At 38.4% G+C, this 23,655-nt stretch overlaps 1 protein-coding gene across 3 annotated transcripts in view; it reads left to right on the plus strand.

Annotated features, from left to right (window-relative positions):
* Nucleotides 1-23,655, plus strand: part of LOC124156330 (protein spire homolog 1) — a 582,796-nt gene that overhangs the window by 346,544 nt on the left and 212,597 nt on the right. For all 3 annotated transcript variants that reach the window (XM_046530818.1, XM_046530820.1, XM_046530821.1), the window contains exon 8: nucleotides 486-603. In XM_046530818.1, coding sequence (XP_046386774.1) covers nucleotides 486-603 — 118 coding nt within the window. The remainder of the gene's footprint in view (nucleotides 1-485; nucleotides 604-23,655) is intronic.

Raw genomic sequence — 23,655 nt, forward strand, 5'->3', positions numbered from 1 at the left:
TATCCGCTAGCATTATGTGATTATATTTTCTTTTAAAAAATATCAATCGTAATTACCAGAAAGTTATGATGGCTCTCCTTTGCTTCAAGCTTGATCAATGTGAAAAGTTATCTTCCAATTATTTTCGCACAACCCTCTTTCGTTTATTTTTGTCTATTAGACAATTGTGTTTGACTAAAGCCTGATGATAATGATCCCCGATTTTCAATCATCCATCTCAATTGCGTGAACAAATACCCCATCGTTCAAGTAATTTCCGTGTCAATACGAAATCAATGGCTTCTTCAAAAGAAATGAAAGCTTGATTAGTATGATGAGGTCAATTTCTCATGATTTTGAGGTTTGATTAGCCCCAATTTTTGATTTCGCATGCGCGATTGGTTTAAGATTTTTGGGGCAATTTGGGGCTCAGAATTATTTTTTCACGAATCATCGCGCGTCAGATCGCGTTTTCGCATTGATTGATCTCCGTCTCCTCTTCGCAGGCTTCGGAGAGGCGGCTCCCACCGCCCCCCAAGAGGGCAAGGAGTCCCCGCGAACTTCTCATGGAGTCCATCAAGGGAGGAACGCCCCTACGGCACACCAGCAGCCCACATAAGAGCGGTAAGTGATTGTCTATTTTTGTTATCTAGTCTCCTCATTTTTTTTCTCGTACTTCTTCGAGTCAACGCAGCCGGTATTGTTGGAGCGTCGCGTCGGTCAGAACGGAGGCATTCGACCGGAAACGCGTTGAAATTTATGCCTACCGTCATTACGTGGTAATTTGCCGTGTGCATAAATTCAGCCGAAGTCATCCAAGATGATTTACAGTTTCCATTCCCATTCTAGAGGTTATTTACCAGTGCTCATTTTAACTGGTCACTTTGAGTGCGTCCGTTAATTAAGTGAGGTGATTTTGGCGAATTTTGGGCATTATTCGACCCCTACCCCTCCTCCCTCCCTCAGTGAGATATCGTGAGATTTAACTCGACCTTCTCATCTCCCTCTAATCTCACGTGAGGTTGTTTGTTATAAAAATGCGTATTTTTATTATAAATACGTTAATCTATGATTCATTTCGTTGGATTTATTTAAAAAATAATTTTTAAAATTATTTTTATTTAAGATTAGTTATGACTAGTATTTAAGATTACTAAGATCGCAATTTGACACTGATTCTTGCGGAAAAAAATAATGTCGTACATGGTCGTACCCCCTTCCCTCTCCCCCGTGAGATTGGTTGAGAATCGGCTTGGCTTAACTCCCCCCAGAACATCTCACGTAATTAATGGAACCTTCTTTTTCCTGCTGCGGTCCTTCAAATTTCTATTCTACCAATTTCAATTCTGAATGCAGGAATACTGCGATAACTCGTGACTGCCCTTTTTGTAGCACTCATCCTTGTTAATAGGGCTAGGCAGTATTTCAAATTCGAGTATTTTAAAATACGTATTTGAAATACATTTGTAATTGGTATTTGGTATTTCAAATGCTTGATCTGAATATATCATGTATTTCGCATTTCACAAACCGATTTTAGGTATTTTCCCATTCTAAAATAAAAAATACATTTGTGAAATACTTTTGAAGTAGCTCTGTTAATCTTCTGTAATATTATGCTTCTGAGATTACTTCGTTTTCGTTAGACTCGTTTTCTTTATGTTTGCAAGTACCTATCCATAATGTGCCAAGGCAGGTGATGTTTTTTATAACATCTCTTAGTTTCCATGTAAAGGTATTTTGTATTTTAAAAGGCATTTAAAATACTATTTTGTAGGTTTTTTTTCAAACATCAAAGGCAAAAGGGCTTTTGTATTTCAAATACTCCTCAGCCTGTATTTTACCCAGCACTGCTTGTTAGCTTCGTTCTCTTCCCCGCAAATGACCAGTTTGTGGCAGATACTATATTCCAAATTTTCCAAACAAACGCTTTTGTGGACGACTCGTAACAATTTTAAAAAGAGAAATTATGCTGCACAGGAAGCCGATTTTTTGAGGAATGTGTGCTTTTTTTGTACTGACTTTCGAGCTATTTATGTAACTACAAAACATGAAATGGACATATTTTGCCATCGCTTCATTAATAAGGAATTTAAATAGACAAAAATAACTATGGTTGCCTTATGGGTTGCCTACGCCACAACATCAAGAGAAAAATTCCTTTCTTTCCCACTTTTTTCTCTGAAAATCATGTGAAATAACTTTATAACATTATATATCCCATTTTATAGATTTCCATTTATGCTTTTCTTACTCCTCCATGAAATTTCACTAGAAAAAATTGGTTCACGGAAAGGTAGGATTTCTTTGTTACTTTGATTCCTATCCTCAAGACCAAGAGAATATTCTTATCAAAGGTCAAAATCTAATTAAAATAACATTTAAATCATTTTACGATGAAAGGATTGTGCATTATCCGATTTTCCACGAAAAGATTCGAAACATTCAGTGCCCAAATAGGGAATTTTGAATCGTATTTTGATTGTTTTTTATTATATATACAGACTGATGAAACAAGTCCGTGGATATTTTATTAAGAATTATAATCATATGCGTTCAGAAAATGGATATTGGTGGTCCATTTGCAATGACCACCGCTTTTTGCGTCTTCATTCATGCGATGTGAGATCTTTCTGTGCCCTTCACTGTTTAAGGAGTGGTGTTGAATAGGAGATGAGCCATTCCAAATCTTCGACGCAATCTACCGCGCCCTGAAGATATTATATAAGCCTTTTCCGTCGACGAATTCCTTGGCTGCGTTCCCAGATCTTGGATTAAAACTTTCCTTTATTTCTCTTGAAATCTTGAATACTTGTTTTGATTGACTCATCCGTGTTTCTCATGCGTCATTTATTTTTCTCTTAATTTAAGTAGCTACTGTTAAATCATCGTAACAGTTATATTAGATCAAGCTATAATGATATTGGGTATTGTTGACGTATTAGACAAAGTGTACCTGTGAAGGTAATTGACTGTCATTGTTAGTGAAATTTTGCTAGTCGACTTATGTTGGAGTAATCATTTGGTTGCTTAGCATATGAATGTTCCTTCAATGGTAAAAATGACCTCAATTGTGATGGCTCAAGAAGATGTAAGGACATTAATGTGACGCACGGTATGCGTTTTCGGTTAAGTGAATTGAATTCGATAAGATTGGTCACGTTTTTTGGGTATTGACGGTTTGATTGTCTCAGGCTTAAAGCACCCGATTAAAACCTGTATTTTCAACCTTTATTCCCCCGTGTTTTCAATGGCTGAGCTGAAGAAAATAGAGCAAGCATGGTGCTGATAAATGGCAGTAAATAATCGAGTTTGCCAAAATTCCGTATTCTTTGCCTTTATCCTCGCACTGAATCGGAAAAATTGGGATTCACCGTCCAATCGATGAGATTTTCTGAAAGTAGTGAGAATAAATGGGAAAAATTGATACTGTAGCTGTACGTGATGATATTATTTATTTCACATCAGATCGTCATTTTGCTTCTTTCATCATTTGTAAGAGCTTCAATTTTTTGCTGGTCTGTTCCGTATATCTAACGAGTTGACCTGCGGATCACTGATTCATATGTGACTAAAATGAATGATATAATCAGCATGTCTCAGAGAATTATCTGTCCTCTCCTCGAAATATTTAGTAATTTTCTCTCTTACTATCCATTTAATCTTAAGTTCTTGTGTATGACTAGTCGTTTTCCCGAGTAGCGCTTTTAGATTCAGTTTTACTCTCGTTACTTAATTTTACACAGTCGACATCAATGTATTTTCTTGCTCTTTGCACAATCTTTGTATTTCGTAATTTACTCTTCAATTGCATCTATTAGCCGTGGCTTTGCTCCTCTGAATGTTTTTACAGAGCTTATATAACGATTTGAGGAGGAAGAGAAGAATTATAGTTCTGGACTGCGTCGGTGGGTTGTGTTCATGGCCTTGTGAGTGGAGTTAACGACTCGGGAGTGGGCAGTCTCCATCTTCTTTATGTAACGCTGGCGACGCCTGTTTTCAATGCATCCGAGATCACAGATCAATTGTTTGAGGGGTATTCAAATACCATCGCCATGTTTTTACTTCGAGCGTATTTCTTTTTGCGAGGAATGTGTCTATTTTTAATCGTCATTTGCTTTTGGTACTTGTTATGTAGATAATTGCTTCAGGTTTTTTATCTAATGGATTACATACGCTGTATTTCTTCGTAATGTTCATATGATTGTCTAAAATCTAAATTCCTTATCATATTGCAGGCACATGTCCAAGACAGTATTTGTTTCTGTCTTGTTGCATTAATTTTCTTGTACTCATTATTGATATTGCCTTTCTACCGTTGCTCCAAATATATTTTAATTCCAGCCGCGCCACAGCTATAATTTTTCTCCGTTTCGATTATAAAAAGTATTTTGTATTTGAATACCGTGTGTGAGGCTGAAACGTATGGGGTTATTTTTGGTAAATTCTAATGAATATTGATACCAATACTTAGTTGTTTCACATAAGTTTCATCATATTTGTCTCTTAGATCGACATTTTTAACTCATTTTATTTGTGAGGTGGTAGAAATTTACGGAATAACTAAGCCTACATTTCACGAGAGGAGTTTACGATGTAGTACTTCATGGGCCGTGTTGCGGATTAGTCAAAACTAAAAACATAAAATTTGAAAAAGAAAGAGTTGTTGGAGGTAAACTGAAATCCTGAAGGTAGTTTAAGTAACTCTCATATGTCCTAGCTATATCTGAGAGAGTGTTGAACTCTTCGCTGAAACTGGGCCAGTGCCTATTTTTGTTTCACCGAGAATATGCGTTCCATCACCTTGTAAGGACTTGCGTGCGATAACTTCAGTGGCGTCTAGCCGCGAGATTATTATCACCTCCGTCACGATCACATTTCTAACATGGACTTGCCCTTCCTCGCAGCTACCTCGCCTTCTTTTGTTGCGTCACCGGTTGCTCTAAACGTATTTCCCACACAACGGGAGCGACTTTCAATTATCGGCTCAATCGCAATATTTATCGCCTAGTCAGATGTTGCTGTTAACCATCGCAATCCGATCGGAGTATATTCATGAATGCCTGAGATATGACTCATCACAGCTTTTTAAGTGTGTTTTTATCAATTTTTCGAACCAGAAGATAACTGAGCCACTCCGCATTCAATGATCTGTTCGCCTAAGCATTAGCAGAAAAGCTAAGTATGAGGTATTATGCTTCAACAATTTTGCTCACCAAGAGGGAGTTCCTTTAAAGAGATATGGTGAAGGAATACAATCGTAATTTGTTTATCCGCGGTATCTTTTTTTTCAAATAAAATAATTCCTTCTCTCTTTTTTTCGGAGAACTATGGCTCTCCTGAAAACCGTTTAATGAAATCAATCAAAGTTTTATGGTAGGTAACTGTTTATTTTTTCCACATTTTGATTCCATGTTGTCAAATTTTTGAGGAACTATTTTGGACTTCTACAATTAGCCAAGCCTATCACATATTTACCATAATGTCTAAATCTAATGCAATATTGAATATATGTATTTATATTTAAGTTTCTGACGTCCCTTAAATTAGGAATATCTGAATGTTGCGAGGTGGAGATGTTTTCCTAGTGGAATCTTGATCCATTCATGTAAACTGCGGGTTAAGTTATTGCCTCATCGAATTTATAACTTAACTGGTCTAGAATTTGGTCTTGAATTTTTCTTTTGTTTATCTCAAGCTCTGAGCTACAATTTAAGAATTTCTATTCGATCAGTGGAGGCAATAGGCTGTTTGCCGTTTTTCTTTTCCCTTTCGAATGAAGAATTCCGTATTACTCTGTTTTTCTTTATGTCTCCTACTTCTCGAGCTATTCGAGGATAGACGGCATTAACCCTATTTCAGATAAGTTGATGACAACACGACTGCAGTCGAGTGGTTCACCGCGTGTGAGCTTCGACCTCGTAGATCAACTTCTCGTGGTTCATAATTGTTCACTCTCTTGTGAACGAATCCTTCTTTAAATGAGCGAGAATGAAAAGAGAAATGAAAGAGAATCGAAACTATAATGATATCACTAACTCGTTAAAAGTGGGAAGTAACTTCCGAATTTTCGTATCTTAAAGTTATGAGAGAGTGGCTGAATGGGGAACATTTTTTTCGCAGTAAATTATTCTCTGTCCGTATCATCTTCCGAACTCTTACGATGAAGTGCAATTTCGGATCTGAGTGAACGACTCCATTTTTCCTTTTTTTTTATCGGTTTGCTGTCCTCTCCATTTATCACCACCCAAGTGCTCCGGTTTTTCGTGTGCAATAATAAATCTGGCCTCCCTTTAATCACGATTTCTCCGCCAAAGGCGGCGTTTTGGCTCTCATGAAACAGTAACTGATATTTATTTTTTCTTGTGGATTTGATGAGGTAAAATAATCTGTATGTCCTCGCGGTCGAGTTCAGTGAATTTTAGAGCGAGAAAAAACCGTTCGTCTCGCGAAAGGCTTGGTCCCAAGAGATAAGCTTAGTTGCAATGTAGTATTTTCCGAATCGATTTTATTTTTATCGAAATCGATGTTGCCATTTTATTTGATCCCATTGTTTTACTATGCCTAACACTTCGTGTGGTAAAATATTTTTTGATAGGTATTTTTAGAAAGTGAAGGACTCATTAAAAAATATATTATTAGGATTACTTTTAGGGTTCTTCACGATATCGCAGGGATTGAAGTTAAACAAAAAGATCATGTGAGTGAAAGCCTCTTTACCTACTGAGTTAGCTGAATCTTTCCCAGCGTTATTTAAAAAATTATTTCGTGTTATTATTTTCAGCATGCAGGCTTATTGCGAAAAACAATTTACTGCCTCTATGTTATGATTTTACCTTTATTTTTAGGATGTCTTCGGTTTAGGTGACTGAGAAGACTTATGACCATGGTTTTTCAAGTCATCGATGATTTGCTTCACAAGTCTCTGTTTTTTTTTTTAATAAATCGGCTTTTCTTCCATATGTCAGCGGGGTACCTGGATTTCAACAAATTGAGTTGACCCATTTGATGATAGTCATGGTAACCCACAGATTGAAAACTGGAGGATAGGTGGGTGGTTATTATATAAACGAAACTGGTCTCGTCATTGCTTCATGTTATGGGATTTTCATGTGATGTGTTGAAACCGGTCGGTCAAAAATTAGGTGCGTAGCGTGTATAAACGTGTTTTTCTCGTTTTAGTCGCTGCTGTGGAATGCAACGTTAATTCTCCGGTAGGAAATGGCTCCGGCTGTCAATGGTAATAGACAACATAACTAAGTTGAGTCTTGAAACATTAAAAGTCGAACTACGGGTCTTCCCTGTTGTTTTTTTAACCGAGCATAGGGCTGGTTTTCCGCATGCCCCTCCTTGATTTTCAGCTGCACATGCCATCTTCTACTTCCATTAATTCGGTCTTCGGCATTACTGATTGTGGCCTGCAGCATCAATGGGATTAATGGTTAACATCCCTTTGCAAACTAAAATATTGGTTTCCTCTGATTGAAATTGAAAAGATAAGCAACGTTGTTGGCGAAGAGGGCTCGCTTCATTCCTTGTAGTCAGTCATAATTTAGTCTTGTGCAATTAATACCAGTTTTTTTCTTGAGTATGAATTAATGAGTCTCGATTCGAATGTAGTTGAATTTATTATGCCTAAAATTGTGAATTAAACCCATATAGCCTTTAGTATCCTCGCCCCATTACTTATTTTTCGTAGATTCGAATCTTTTTCAGTTTTTTTTTACCTTCTTTTGATTGGATGTTAGTGATTTCCACCCCGTTCATTGGCATAGTGGACAACATTCTCTTCATGGAAATTGCGTTAAATAAATTTGCTTAATCATGCATGGGGTTTGAAGCGTAAGAGTAATTTATAACATTTTAATTAGTTTTCGTTTTCCACTTGAATAGGTATTTTGGTGTTTTTGGGTGTCATGTCCATGGATTCTGTAGATGGTAAATGTGTTAAATAGATAGATTTAATCATAATAGATAGATTAGGAGTTTGGATATGAAAGAGTATTTTGTTACATTCGACCATTTTTTGTTTTCCATTTGAATTGGTATTTTTGTGTTTTCTGGATGTCATTTTCACAAAGAGTAGCTTTAAAACTTATTATTTGTCATTCTCTCACTTGCTTAGTGTTTCAATTCGAGATTAGGTAGCATAGGAGATGATGGAGGTCACAATTAGCCATATGTATCGAGAGTGAGGCCAGTTCTTTTCCCTAGGCATCCCGCTAGTGTTTCGAAGTTCTGATCACTTCAAAGACATTTTCATAAGGGGTACGCCGGTACGGTTTTCAACCAGATTTGTAGATAATCATTACCCCTTTTTACGTCGTCAAAGGCACTATCTTTTTCGGTTCCATGGATGGCGATTTATTCACTTTGAACTGTGGGATTCTCTGGAATGCAAGTCTTAGTCTCCTCGTCGTAACACATCAATATCAATGACACAGAGTGTAAATTTATTTTCTCTTCATTGATCGTTAAAATCCTCGGCGCTCTGGTTCGCTCGTAATTATCAATTCGATTTTACCGTTACTTAGCCTCTTAACGGAGGAATTCCGTTCACGCGCCTAGAAACCACTTTTATCGTAGGGCAGTTCTCATAGATTTCCGAAAAACGTTTCCGACCGCTTCGAAGATTCTCACCTCAGTGCAAGTGGGTCCTTTCATTCATCCTTTTACGTTCGTCGGAAAGCGTTTATAGTTTTCATCCTTGCCCCTCCTGTCTTTATTCTCTTTTTTTCTCTTCGCCTCACTATGAATACTTTAAATGATCAGTAGTGGGTTCAGTGGAGTGGTATTCTCGTTTTTTATTGGTGGAAGAGCAACGGGAAACGTAAAAAAATCCAGATCCATATTCATTACCATACTATTCTGGCAATAGACGAAATTCTGTTTGAAAAAAATAAGACAAGCCATTCGGTAATTCGAAAATTTGAACGCCTGTATCTAATTTTTCATGTCTTTAAATTGGTTCGAACCATACTATCTTTATGATTAACGGTTTATGGATTTAAACTTCATACGTTAACCAATAACGTGAATGAGGTGGAAGTTATAACATTTTTAGTTCCAATACTTGTCTAGTACCTAGTGATCAACTCTTAATTTTTTGTTCTCATTTTATTACAGAGGTGTTTCAGCGATATTCATAGTTTTACTTCGTGCTTTTCTCGACTAATTAATGAAAATGTTTATAGAGTAGCTTCCCGTTATTTTAAGTTGCTGAACGTCTGCTGTGCAGTGATTTGGGCTTCTCTCAGCTGTCCACCTGTCGTGTCAAAATGTTATGGCATCTATCATTACTATATTCTTGCGTATAATGTTTACTATACTATTTAATCCTTCACTCGGAAATTTACTCACTTCATTCCGGAACTCGTGCACCGGGTGAAGATCACGTTTTTCTGGTTAGTGGCGGCACAATTAAGTTTTACGGCAATTTGTGGAATACCTACCAGTATTATTTGTATAAAATGAAAACTGAGGTAAAATAACTTAGAGGAGCGCGAGTTTTGTGAACAAGTTTTTCTGTAAATATTTTGCGAGAACTCCTTTTACCTAGGCGTGCATTGGAAAGTAATTCCCCACTTATAATTTGAACACCTGTAATTCATTTTCTGTCTTTGTTTGGTGTTATCTGGGGGATATTTCTGGGTGATAGTTATGTTCATTCACAAACATGGCAAATGGTATTTACTAGTGAAGTAAGGTAGGTTTGCATGGAGCTACACGAAGCAGTCCGACAGTTTCCCCTCCCCTGATGAACTTTCCTCCTTAATTCAAAATAAGGCCTACTTCCTTTCATTCTCTCTAAAACTGCTGTTCTTTACCTTCCTCTCCCTCGTTAACCCAACATTCTACCCTCTAACGCTATTTTTATTATCCCCTCCCCGCTCAGTACTCGCTCCATCCATACCTTCTGTCTCCTACGTAACTGATCAGGAAGCTGCCTCTCCTCACCCACCATGTCCAGCACTTCTTCGTATCTCTTCCTTTCCGTCGACTTCACCTTCTCCATTCTTTACCACACCCACATCTCGAACGGCCACTTTAGAAAAAAATCTCAGGAATCTTTCTTCTTCTCTCTTAAAACAAAAAATAACCGTGACGCGGAACTGATTTAATAGGGTTTACTGCCACCCTAGATACGAAGCCTACGGACAGCATGCCTCGGTGCTTAACCCTAAGGGTCGAGTTCCACCCGGGGCGACAAATGACGGGCATCTTCATCGTATATTCCCCCCGCCTCCTCGATAGGCGGCCCGTTATTTGCCACTAATGATCTCATGATCCACTAATGGATGTATGCGAGGTTACGTGACTAATATCCTCGCATGCCTATGGTTTATAGGTTCGCGCTGAACCAGATGTATTGCTCCCGTCCCATCACTGATTTCGGTGCACTCGCCTGCGGGAGATGGTGACTTGCAGCGCGCCTTAATGAGATGACGTAGACTCGTGCTGACGGAACGGAATGAGAGCTTTGCTATTCTTGGTCATCGTCCAGGGTATGGTAACGAGGCCAACGGAGTGATCATTCAATGACTGAAATTCAATATAATTTCTAGGGATAGTCGGATCGGATACATCGGATCCAAATATCCGCGGATATTGCCCTTCATCGGATACATCGGATCCAAAGTCGCGGAAGACATCGGATCTGGATCCGAAATTTTAAATAATAGCTTCAGTGAATGCAACCCCATAAGGGTTGAAAGAGTTCCGATTCTCTCTTCGAATGCGCCGTCGCATGCGATTCTTGTCCTACTCGTGAACCGTTTTGTTTGAAAGCTCTCGCAGAGGTTACATAATAAAAATATTAAAATGTGTATGAAAATCTAAAAAAGCATTCCTTTGATTGTATTTTCCCAGAATAAACTAGAATAATTAGTTCGTTTAATAGCAGGAATTTGAAAATGCATTTGGATCCGAAAATATCCGATCCGAAAGATCCAGCTCCGAAAATCAAGGATCCGATCCGAATCCGGATGAGAAAAAAATCCTGGATCCGTCCATCCCTAATAATGACTCAATTCTCGTATCAGCTCATCTTTTTTCACCTGTACGTTTATCTCATCTTTCTTTACCTGCCCCATATATTTTATTCGAGATCTTCTTTTTCTGTTTTTGCCGACTACTTATACCTTTACGGATAACTCAAGATGTGACGAATTGGATTGTGTCGTCTTCTTTATATGGTTTTCACGAGGTTTATCTTAATTAATTCCTCAAAACCCACGCCCACTTACTAAACTTTGTGAATTTCAGTGCGAGTTAAATTTTCCCCTTTCCTCGGTGACTTTTCGGTGACACCTTGTCCAAACCCTTTCTGCACCACCTTCGCATACTCTTGCCCTCTCTCCTTCTAGATATTGGATAGGTATGTAGAAGTGATTTCCGAAATTGTTTATGCACCTGAAGAGGACACTACGTGTGGTAAAATGAGGTCGTTACAACGAAATTACGATGAGGCTCACCTAAGTGAAGATCGTTTATCTAGAGCGTCTTTAAATATATTTTTTCTAAATTCTGCCAAAAAATCACCTCCTCCAATTATTAAAATGGCGTAGGTTTTCACCGTTCGATTCTTGAAACATTGTTTTTCTGACTACGTATCTGCTTCACACCATTTATTAAAACAAGATTTGTTTAGTTTGTTGGTTGAAAAAATTCATCAGGGAGAATAATTAGTTGTTTTGGCTCTCCTGTAGTTCTTAACGGATTTCTTTTAGGGCACAAATACCCACTGCCAACGGTTGTTTGTTTTAGGAGTTGCTATTTTTTTGGTGTGGCGAAGGTCATGGTAGGTTAACTCTGCATCTATTGATTGAAAACTTGTGGGATAATCTTTGGGCCGACATGAAAAATCCGGTGTCAATATTTGTGAATCTTTGAGATTTCGATGCTCAGCATCTCATTGTTGCTCCGGTGAGAACTTTTAAATAATCGATTGCGAATCGGGCCGGCGGATGTGAAATGTCAAGGTTGCTTTGGGCTGGAAATTTTGAGTACGCCATGAGGAAAACGAAAGTGAATTGAGAAATTTGAGTGAGGAACGCAGAAGTGAACGTTCGTATAAAGCATGAGATCGATTTAAAGAGGACAACTGAATGCTAAGCTGGTGAAGCAAGCGAAGGGTTTGGTTTTGGATTGTGGTGGTTAGATTATGAGGAGAAATTTTGCGATTGGAATTTTTATTTTAGAAATCCGTACTGGTTTTTAAATAGTTTTTCAGCAAGAATAATTTATTAAGTCATATTATAAAAAAAAGTTTTAGACCTGATTATAGAAAGGCCTTACATGCTCTTTTGCTTCTATATAATTTGTATTTCATTGTAAAACATAACGAAGAAATCAAGTCTCAATGCATACATTTAAATACGAAATGTATACATTTAAGCCCTTTTAAATCTTCAGCTTCCTCATATCACTGTTGTATTTACTTGATTTTATAACCTTCGCAATTCAGGTTGCGTTTTTATCTGGCAAGCTCATTGGTCATAACCCGCATTTATGTATTTCCATACTCTTTTTTCTGGAACTCTCACGATTAACTGAGATTACAGTGGTTTAACGGGCTTACCCGGTATCGTAATTTACCATTCTGGTTTGCACTATTTCACGGTATCATTTCTCTGTGACATGGAGTACGCTTCATTTTCCATCATGAGCTTAATAGTTATCCACACTATCTGTTATCTTTTTACTTGGGCGCTTACCGTGGTGATATTTTGACGCTTCTCAATCGGTCGAGCTCATATTATTTTGCATCATGCCGGAAAAAAAGTGTAAGCCAACGAGCTACTTCAAAGGGTGAAAGGATGTTTTTGAAAGGCTCTTGCAGGGGACTAAGAGTATTTTCTGTTTTATTTAACGGCGGAACGGTTTAAAAAAAATATTATGCTGTACAGGCGTTTCTGAGATTATGACCTTCGTGACGCGCTTTTGATTTTGGACCAGAGAGATGAAAGTAAAAATTTCTATGAAAGAAAAGAGGGTCATCATCTCCTCTTCGGCTCCTTTGTCGCGGTGAGTGTCGCGTGCCGTAGGCTGGGAGGAGTTAAAGGTGATGGGATGGAGAGGATAGCATGGAAGGAGGGATAGAGGTAGGTTCACTTTGATTGGCCACTGGATCTTCCCCTCAATTAGCGCGTAATGTGCCGTGCAGCAAAGGTGGCGGTTTTGGAAAAGAGGATTTGGGTGGAAGATTGTTTTATACTCCAAAGCCAGAAGAATAAGCATTTTCACCCCAAAAATCGTATGCCGAATAATTATTTTCGCAGCATTTTTTTTATATGCTTCTAGTATTTGCTTGTTTTTTTTAAATATGATATCGGTTGTCATCGGTTACACAAGGTTATATTTTATGTTCCTTTTATAAGTCCTTATATGAAACTTTTAAGTGTGATGATCCATTCTCTGCTGATACAATCGTTTCGGGAGTAAAAATATTCAGTTCTTTAACGTTCAGCCAGGTTACTGGTTATAAGTTAATCAATTTCTCTTAACTAACTTAATTTGTTCCAAATATAATAATAATACGGTATTATCCTAAAATGAAAGCACCGATTTGTAGTTTTTAGAAGATATTCACCCGTTTTTTCTCAAATCGGGGTTATGTTTTACATTTATAAATTCGTTCATATTCTTGAATAGTCAAATGAACGATATTGACCTGCGTATAATCGTAAATTTATTATTGTTCTGGTGGTACCGTTGCCGTGGTTGTTTCAGTCCAAGTACGCTAACACATTTGCATATGGAAAATAAAGCCAGTCGCGTACGAGTCGCTGAAGGCGCCGCGCTCGAAGCGAAGGGCTCGGCCACTCGTTCACCCTGGTCAAGTTCCCACGGCAAGTGCGGACGCAAGGGGTTGCGCCGGGGGAGAGAAGAAAAACGTACAATAAATGCCAGATTAAGTCATGTCACCGGAGACGGGCGAATCTCGGCGTCGAAGGAGAGTGCTCGCAGCGTGCATTTCCGAACTGGAAATCCGAACCGTGAGGCGCGCAGCTTCTTTCTCCGCTCGTCTACGGCGACCTACGTCACGGTGCCCGTCTTGTCGTATTTTTTTTCCATATTTCCGCTTTTTCGCTCTTCATTTTTTTTCTTCAAATCCTCGGGCTCTTGGGCGCTGTCGTGAGAAGGTGCATGCCTTCCCCACTCTCCAGGTATTCCATAGAATCCATCTGGCAGAGTCCTGGATCAGCCGGAAAACTCGTATATTTCTCTCTCTCTCCCTCCTCGTCGGATCTCCATCCGGTCTCGCCCTAGGGATGATGGCTCGGAAAAAGGATTCCGTCTCGATTGCATATTTTACGAAAAATGCCCTCTGTTTTTTTAATTATTTTTTTATTCTCTTGCGCTAGATATGGACGAAAGAGTTGAGTCGCACTGTTTTATTTTTTAAACGAATGGTCCGGCGTTTGGAAACTCTGGAAAGTTAAGTCGCTCGTCGTAAGAGTCTGCTTATTTTACGAAGTTTTAAGCACGTTATCAATCGGAAGTTGGGATATTTTTGCTTAAATTGTCTCAGAAAAGCGTTATTTATTATTAGTATTGCTGCATAACATTTCAAAAAGGTTATTACCTGAAATAAAATATCTAATCAAATATTAGCCTCGCTAGTCCGGTCAGAAGACATTTGTTCTTTGGCATTTAATTTGGAACCGAAATTCTAAGTTTGTCATGTCTCAAATACTATAAAATCATCATATCATATCAAATAATATAAATGTTTCTGTATTTTTACGGAAATATCCAGTGTTTTTAAACAATTCTCAGTAAATCTTCCCTTATCGTTTTTACGTGTGTTGGTAGATGCTATAAACTCGTGTACGATATATACAATCAAGAAAAAAGTATTTCTTTTCGGAAGAGCATTAAGGTGAACATTCTGAGTAGGGTGCAACTTCTGTTCACAAAACTGTTTGTTAAGTCCTTATCTAAAAATTGAAAGATAGAAACCAAACTGCGAAAAAAAGCTTATCGTATTAGACACCAAACAGCGCTGGAATGCTAGGTTTCTGGAATTATTCTTAATTATTTACCGGAAATTGTGTATTTTCGATCTGCATGAAATTTTGGTATTAAGTTTAAGTAACAATTGCTTCTTATTGTTGATTTGTTATTATAGAAGTAGTTAAATTTGTTTATTCTTTTACCTTAACAGCACCACAGTGTGAGCGTAGTTAAGGCTTCAAAAGATTGCTGGCTTGAGATTAAAAATATATTTCTGTAAGCAGTGAGAAATGAAACATTTGAGTTGCAATTTACTGGAGGAAAAATAGTATTCGTGCAGAGATAACTTCGGTTGCTTGCTCTTGAGTGATCAAAAACTAAAATATTTCATTTGAAGGTATCGAATTTTGGATAATGTAAATGTATAGAAGAGGCGTTCGACTCAGCAGTTAAGTAATTTTTCTTCAAAGCTAAATAGCCCATTACTAACATTTTGTAAACCACATTATGCAAAATAAGTCGCTTAAGTTAACATTTATTTTTCGTTTTCTCATTTTTAAGCTTCCTTCGAGGTTAAACTACTGAGGGTATTAGACGAGTTTGTATTTGTTTGTGGGTGCTATAAGTTTTAATCGTAGTATTTTATTTTGGAGGTAATTGTTCCTCGTTTACTTGGTCTCTGATTTTATGCTTTGAAACGAAAATTTTACTATCCCATCCATGTTTTTTTTCCTTTCTCCTCCACGGTTCGCTTTGCTTAATTAAGGGTCCCTTAGAGTTCATCTCTTCGATTGGCTTAATGTTTACTCCCTTCAGCGAACCACGCAGGTGGTTCAGAAATTAATGGCGCGATTTGGCTTCGAGGAAAAGTGGTGTACGCTGATAGATAAATACAAGTATTATATAGGAACGAAGCAGACACGCGTGTGTGGATGTGGATTGGTTGTTAAAAAAAAAGAAAGAAAGAAATAGAAGAAGAAGAGGAAACCCATTTCCCCGCTTTCGCTCGGAAGAGGTATAATTCCCCGAAATTGCTCCTTCCTCCTATCAAAAATTCGGGATAGCCCGTCCCGATAGATACAGCGGAGAAGGGGGCGGGGAGTGGGAGGTCCGAACATGATCATATCAAGTCGACCTCGGCCTTGCCTCGCGCTGCCCGACAGGCGTTTTGTTTTGTGGCGTTCTTCTTTTTTTTCTTCTCGTTCTAATGAGGACGAATCCGCGAGCATTGGATGCGAGAGCCTGCGATACAACACAGCTGTGGAACCTCGGCGAACGCCTCGTGTGAGCATCCCTGACGTGCCCTCGTGTTTTTTTTTCTTTCTTACGAATGAAATTTACGTTTTGGGGAGTAAAAACCTCAATCGGAGAGCGAGAGAGTTTTCTCTCCCCATCCTTTTTGTACTTCTCGATGTTCATGGTAATAATCGATATTTACTTCGATAGTATGGCTATTGTCGATGGTCGATCGATTTCCAATGATTGAAATTGAAATTTATTCCTTGTATAATATACAGAGCTTGAGGAATACAAAATTTTTACATTAAGCAAGGAACATTAGGTCCCCCTTAGGATAATTCCTGTTTGGGGATAACCGACTCTTCAAAAGTCGCTCCTTTAAGATATTAGCTACATAACATCACAGTACATCACACATTAAGTACATCACACACTGCAGTTTTGCTGAATCACAAAATCAAAACAAAAACATAATTTTCTTGATTTCAAATGACCAACCTATTACATTTTAAGGAAACATCTCTCTTTGTTTAACATGATGTGTGATGAGGCAAGAAAGTAAATTTAAAATCTAAACATTAGTTAATCGGGAAAAAAAACAGATTTGATGGAACACAAAAAACTCGATACAACAACAATATATCAGAGAATAACCTTTACTCAAACTTTTTAATCTAGTAATCCACCTCCTTGTTTTTGAATAATCAATCTTTAACACATTTTAGGAAACTTCTCTCCTTTGTTACACAAGATATATGATGAGGCAAGGAAGTAAATAATTTAGGGCCTAAATAAATAAATGATCTTCTAAATATTTCGTTATATGGTTTTGGAATGTAATGCTTTGAATTTGATCTTAGATTATAAATTCTGGGTTTTACTTTTTCTCCTCCATGGTTATAGAATATTCTTAAAACCTTATAGATGTAAAAGTGCCTCAAGGGTAAAATAATTATCCTCTGAAATATGGGGAAAGAAGGAGCCGTAATTGGGGCCCCAGTCACAACTCTTAACACCCTCTTTTGGGATACCAGTGGAGGATTAATATTCGAGGAGTAAGCTCTTCCCCAGCACGCAGTTCCATTATATAATCTCGAGTTTACAAGAGAATTGTAGGCGATTGTAAGTACAGATAGTGGGCAAATATACCTCAACAAGTAAAATTTTCTAGTCGCGGAGATCAATTCCAATCTTAATTTATTTATATGATTTTTCAAATTACATTGTTGATCAATGAAAATTCCTAAGTATTTAGTATCACTAACTTGCTCAATTTCAATACATTCATCACAGAATTTATTCCTGACATTGAAGCATTTGTCACATCTAATGATTCGTCACATGATCGAACGTTAATATTATACACTACGCTCAAAACCATGAAAATATGATCAATCTGCACCGTGCGAGGGATCAATTGAGCTCGAAAATGTAATTACATCAAATGAAGCTCGTTTATGCATGGCACAGGCTTTTTTGTAGGTTATGTTGATAGTCTTTTTTTATTATAGACGAATTAATGAACAACCTTCAATGCCTTTCAACATAGCTGTCATATCGGAATTTATTTGTACTTCTGTTACAACCGTATTGGTTGTAATCTAAATATACTCAATTGTTAGATGTTAGCTAAGTTTCGGAAAATTCTATTAGTCATTTGTATATCTTAGGCTATTATTAACCTATCTAAGAATTAAAAAAAATAAATATGTAGGTGATTAAAAATAACTCACATTCGGGTGTATGCCGCGTGTCGTAGTAGAGATTGCCCCGACGTTTCGCGACCGACTGCTGGTCACTTTTTCAAGGGAATAACTTTGTTCCCTTGAAAAAGTGACCAGCAGTCGGTCGCGAAACGTCGGGGCAATCTCCACTACGACACGCGGCATACACCCGAATGTGAGTTATTTTTAATCATCATGAGCCGCGAAAGCTTTAATCAAGAAATATGTAGCTGTTCAAACGTTATATAGCTGTGATAATGAGGCTTATTTAATAATTAAGAAAATGATCAGTATCTTTAAAATACGAATCATAAAAGTGTTTGATATCGAGAACGACCGATGTTTCGAAGTTTCCATTCTGTGAGCACATTTTTGTGCTGAAGACGGCAAAGATAAATATTTTGGCCGAACGGATTGATATGGGAATTCTTTTTTCCTCCGAGCAATTAAAAATTTTTATAAAATATGTTAGGCTTATCTTCATTAGAGCGTTTCTCTTTCTTAGCTGGTGTCCTAGCAACCCCGCCACAAGCCTATTGAGGTGGCTAGCGGTGTGGTTTGTAGATGTATATCTGAAGCCGAATTCTCCTTCCTTAATCCTCCCCCGCGTCTCAGTAATGCTAATGACGATGGCAGTTTGAGAGGAAAAAAAACGTGCCAGCGATTTCCGACCTACTTGCCTGACTAGTCTCTGCTTGGTGTCTAACGCGTAGGTATATTCATGTGATAACATCTGCAGACGGAGTCTACCGTCGCTTCTTTCTTTCCCCTCCCTCTTGCGCTCCCCCACGATAGGAAGCAACATACAACGATGGGCTAGAGAGAGGTTCAAGTTGAAGGGAACCAAGATTCTAGAGTGTTTCTTCTCTTTCATATCCTTCATTACCTGTACCTTGTACTTTCCATAGGTCTTCCTTCTCCGTTCATGCCATCCACTTCGACGATTGTCTTCATCTGTCCATCTTTCCTTCAAGATATGGACGATATAATTGTTCCGCATTCTTACTGGTGTTTTCATGGAGGCTTTAAGCTAAAAATATCAAAATTAAAAGGCAAAAGGTGATTTTATGAAATATATTTTTCTTAGTAGTTGTAAATTGAATTTATTTCTATATTGTGTGGGAATTAATTATAAACTCTTGACGAAATAGTTGTGGGTTATTTGTGAACTAGTGTCTATGTATTTCTAAGGCTAATGAAGACAAATATCTCAATTTCCTAAGCGATGGCTTCTAATTTTTATATAAAAGTATTGTACCGGTAAAGGTAGGTTCCCATTGAGACAATCTGGTAGCATCCCTTACATTCTATCAAAAAATAATATTCTTTTCTTTGCTCTCCATCGTTTACCTAACGTGAAGAAGAAATTTCTACTTGCTTTCTTTCGAATGGAAGGAAATAAAGTTGGCGGTTAGCGGAAGGACGAGCTGAGAGAAGTATGCGAGGAGGATGGAGAGTGGGCTATCGTTGAATAGAAGAAAATGGGACAAGCTTGGATTGGTGTCTGCGCGCAGCTAGCAAGATTTTTCCTCTCGCGCGAACACGGTCAGTCGAAAACGATAGGAGACTATCGTTCCTACTTTCCTGCAAGCTCGAATCTCATTAGCTTCGCGCGGGTCGTGTGTGGGTATCTCTTGTTTTTTTGTTTCCTTCCATGGGTACCGGAGAAATCGCATTCTTCTCCAGTAATTTGGAGTTTTAAGGTTCCCTTAATTCGGATGACGCGGCGAAATTAAGTGCGTGGATATTGTGATTAGTTACGCTCATTGTAGCCCTCCCTTTTCCGCTGCGTGTGGGACTCCTTTGTGTCGTTCGCATTGTGTTTTCTGTTTGCTCAGGTGAGACGACGCGACGACGACTTCACGCGTCTTTAAAGCGTTTCGTTTTAGTGTTCTGCCCCTTTTACTCGCTGGTGCTCCACATTCAGCCTCTTTCTCATACTGATGAGTTTCACTAATTCGCACGTGCGAGCATTTCGTATGCGTCGATTCTTAATCAAATCTCGTTTAAATATTTTGCAGCGTTTGTTTAGATATTTTTATCATCATCAATCCCCAGCAATATTAAGAATGGTTGGACGAAGGTCTAAACTGTAATTTACTCTTAGCTAATCTTTTCACGCCTATGTGTTTTTATTCCCCTGCATAGCCCTCATTATCTGTGGCTTCATGGGCGTACCCCTCGAAGGGGAGGAGGGGGTAGCCGTCCCCCCCCCCCCAGAATTAAAAATTGCAAATGTCTTTAAGGATAATAATATTTTTTCGAGCAAATAGTTTTAAAAACTAATAAAGAGCTGTTACAGTTTCCTTAAAATGTCGATTTCATTCACCTGTTTTCATGCTAAAATCTTACCTACAACTTGAACAACCATGGCTCGCCCCTCCCCCTTAGTTATGATCCTGGGTACGACCTTGTGTGGCTTGTATTTTGTCCTAGGTGTTCCTTCTTCGTTCTTGCCGTCCTTTTTTTCTTCGACGATTCCCTTCATCTGCCCATCGTTCCTCAAGATATGTCCGATTAAATTGTTCCGCATTTTTGCCGGAGTTTTCATGACGATTTTTACGTTAAAATATCAAAATGCAAAGGGAAAAAGAAAATTTATGTAATCTCTTTTTCTTAGTATTTGTGAATTTAATTTATTTCTATATTTGGTCGGAAGTGACTTTAAATTCATGACCAAATAGACATGGGGTTATTTGGAACTTAGCACATCTCTTATACCATTAATGAAGGCTAATCTCTTCATTTACGTAGCGATGGCTACTTACTTGAATCAGAAAAATCTACGTGATTTCTCTTGAATGTTTTCAGACAGATTGTCTCATTGCTTACGTATCGAATGCATTGGTTTATGTAAGATGCCATGTTATTCGATTTTGTACCACGGGTTTATTTAATTTTAGAACATTCGTTTCAATCAATGAGCCAGTCGAGAATTTATCCCCGTATAAGCGGATACGATGAGACTTTCCAAGCTAGCTTTTCCATGCCAATACATTCTCCAATAATTTCTTCCATATCTTGGTGGAAGCTATAGTTGATTGGTGTGGGAAACGTTTCATGTCGATACCTTCGTGAAGAGATTAAACACGATTATTACGGTCAATATTTTCAAACTTCTTTTGAGTAACGAAATTCAGTTATTTGCGCAGGCTGGTCGTTTTCGATATGCTTCAGTTGGCGCTGCTATCTTCGAAAATATTTTTGTGAAGACTATTTTTTTCGATTTTACCTTCTTGAATAAATTTGATAAATTACCATATTCGTTGCGTTCTGGAACCGCAAATAGTCGTGATATCTTTTATATCGCGGTCCCGATAGAGTGTAAATCGCCGATGGTCACCTCGGTTTGACCTCCCCGCTCTCGGCTCCATTCTCCCAAGTCTCACAAAGGCAACTAACTGCCCCCCGCCCCCTTACCGACCGGAGTCTTTAGCCTCGGCTCCATCTTCGGTTCCCAACGCCACCGCACTTCGGTTTGGTCAGGGTTCTCCCGTGTTGACGTCTCGATGTGCCCCGCTGCCGCGCCCCTGAATGTGTGTTGTTTCCGCCCCTGGCCGCTCCGTGTGCCCCCTTGAGAAGGCAGGCGAGCGCTATCGATCTTATAAAAGGTTAACGCTTTCAGCGCGGCGCCCTCCATCCCTCGTGTGACGCCGCATCCGACCGCGTTTGACGTCATCCCCCTGGCTACGTCATTTGAGCAACTACTCCATCAATCTCCGCTCTCGTTCCTCTCTGTGTTTTGGTTGTGACGCCATGGATTTCGATGAGGAAATTTCCCGTTTCCTCCGATGAGCGAAGGCGGAAATGGGGCCCAATTGTCTGTCGTTATCCCTCCTCCCTGCTATCGGTTCTCTGCCGGCAATTAACTTTTCGGATTTCAGTAGATCGTTCTCTCGCAGGTTAATGTTGTTTGCAGTCATAGTTTTTCATCGCGACTTTGAGGGAGTAAAGCTTGAAACTCGATTTTCTTAATCTAAATCAATCAATGAATGAACAAATGCATCTGAAATTAATGAAAGTTTCAAACGATTTGATTGTTTAATCTTTACTCATTAATTTAAACTTAGAGGTAGCTCAGAACTGAGGTTAACCGTTTTTAAAAACTGTAATAATGAAGTTATTTGTCTCTTTACAAATAAAATTTGTAGGTAATGTGTAAGAAAAACTTAACTTTCTTCTCTAATACTACTTATATGAATTATTGTCATTTTCACCAACGATATCGATTCATCCACATTTTCAAAGATATCGATTCGTGAATATCCTGCGTGATTATAAGCTATGTAGCTCTCGATAATTATGGAAATGAACTCGGTTACTTTTATTCTTGAATGGGAATCCAGATAGGTTTCATTTACAGATAGAACTATCCGTTAATCCTAGTATTCTTCTATTCGTTTTCAGTTTCACGTTTACGTTCTACGTGCTAAGCTTTTATACTTTGACACCAACTCCTGTGCTTTGATTTGAAGAGCTATCTATGCTTGCTGGAAGTATTAGTTTTTAAGATCATGTTCTCGGTGTTTTCATTTAACAGTAATTTCCTCGTGATTTAGGAATACATATTTTCTAACTCAACCATGTTTTTTGCTTAGCAGTGGATAATTTCGGTCATAGTTATTTCTGTCCTCTGTTCGCTCATTTAATTTTTTATTACATTTTATAGGCGATGATGAAAAATGTTTGAACATATATGCCACTTTTCGCGTATCATTTTTATATTTCAATCACATCGTAGTTTCTCGTCGACTATTCTTCTTGGAGAATCAGATTCTTAGACTTAGAGAAAGACTTAGAATCATTGTCTTTCAGAATGCTAATAGCATTTGGTATCCCTCATGACGAGAGTGTTTTTCCAGTCACTATCTTCGTGCTGTTTTATCCTCACGCTTCTACCGTTTCACTGAATAGGCATTCAAACGACAAGCGTGCGAGCAAAGTCGGCATCGTTTCATCACGGTTCGGTTAATCATTTCTTTCTCTGCGGCGAGGGACCCCTTTTGATTGCTCCGCAAACCGTAACTGACTGAAGCGTGAAGTTCCTCGCGCCTCCGCTCATTCACAAAACGCCAATGATCTCTCCTCTCCGGGAGACAAAAGCGACTCGTTTGTTAACGAATTCAAAGATCCCCGCGAGGCCCGTAAACTCAATTTTTGCCACCACGGAAGGCCTAGGGATAGGAGAGACTATTCCTTTATTCCTCCTTATATAAAAGTCCTCTCTTAAAGCACCGAAGAAATTTTCTTCCTCTGTTCTGTGAGGAGGGAGTGTAACCCGTCCCCAATCGGAATTACTACCCTTTCTACACCTCATGCCCGAGCAAAAAAACTAGGGATTTGGTATTTTTTGTCCACTGAACCCCCTTGCATGATAAATTCATTTGTTGTCATGTAGTTTTATAATAAATGTTCGATGCACGGAGGCGTTGGAGAGGGTCGCTTATATGTGAAAGGGGAGGTGGGAGAAAACTTCAATTACAAAAATCTGTAGGATTCGAAATGGTACATTTGACCGGAAACGGGCTAGTTTCATATCTTAGGCCTAGGTTACTTTCTGCCGTATATCTTTATAATTTGGTGTGCTTATGTTGCATGTTGATTGTTAACTTGTTTGTTTATTTGGGCTTGACAGCTGGTTTTCCGTTTTCGTTATCTGTCGTATTGGATTCTATGAATAAAGTTCTTGTTCGGTTATGTTTTAAAATTGCTAACCAACTTATCGGCACCACGTTAAGATAAACTTTAAAAAATT

Source organism: Ischnura elegans, chromosome 3 (genome assembly GCF_921293095.1).
Source record: "Ischnura elegans chromosome 3, ioIscEleg1.1, whole genome shotgun sequence".
Classification (NCBI taxonomy): Eukaryota; Metazoa; Arthropoda; class Insecta; order Odonata; family Coenagrionidae; genus Ischnura; species Ischnura elegans.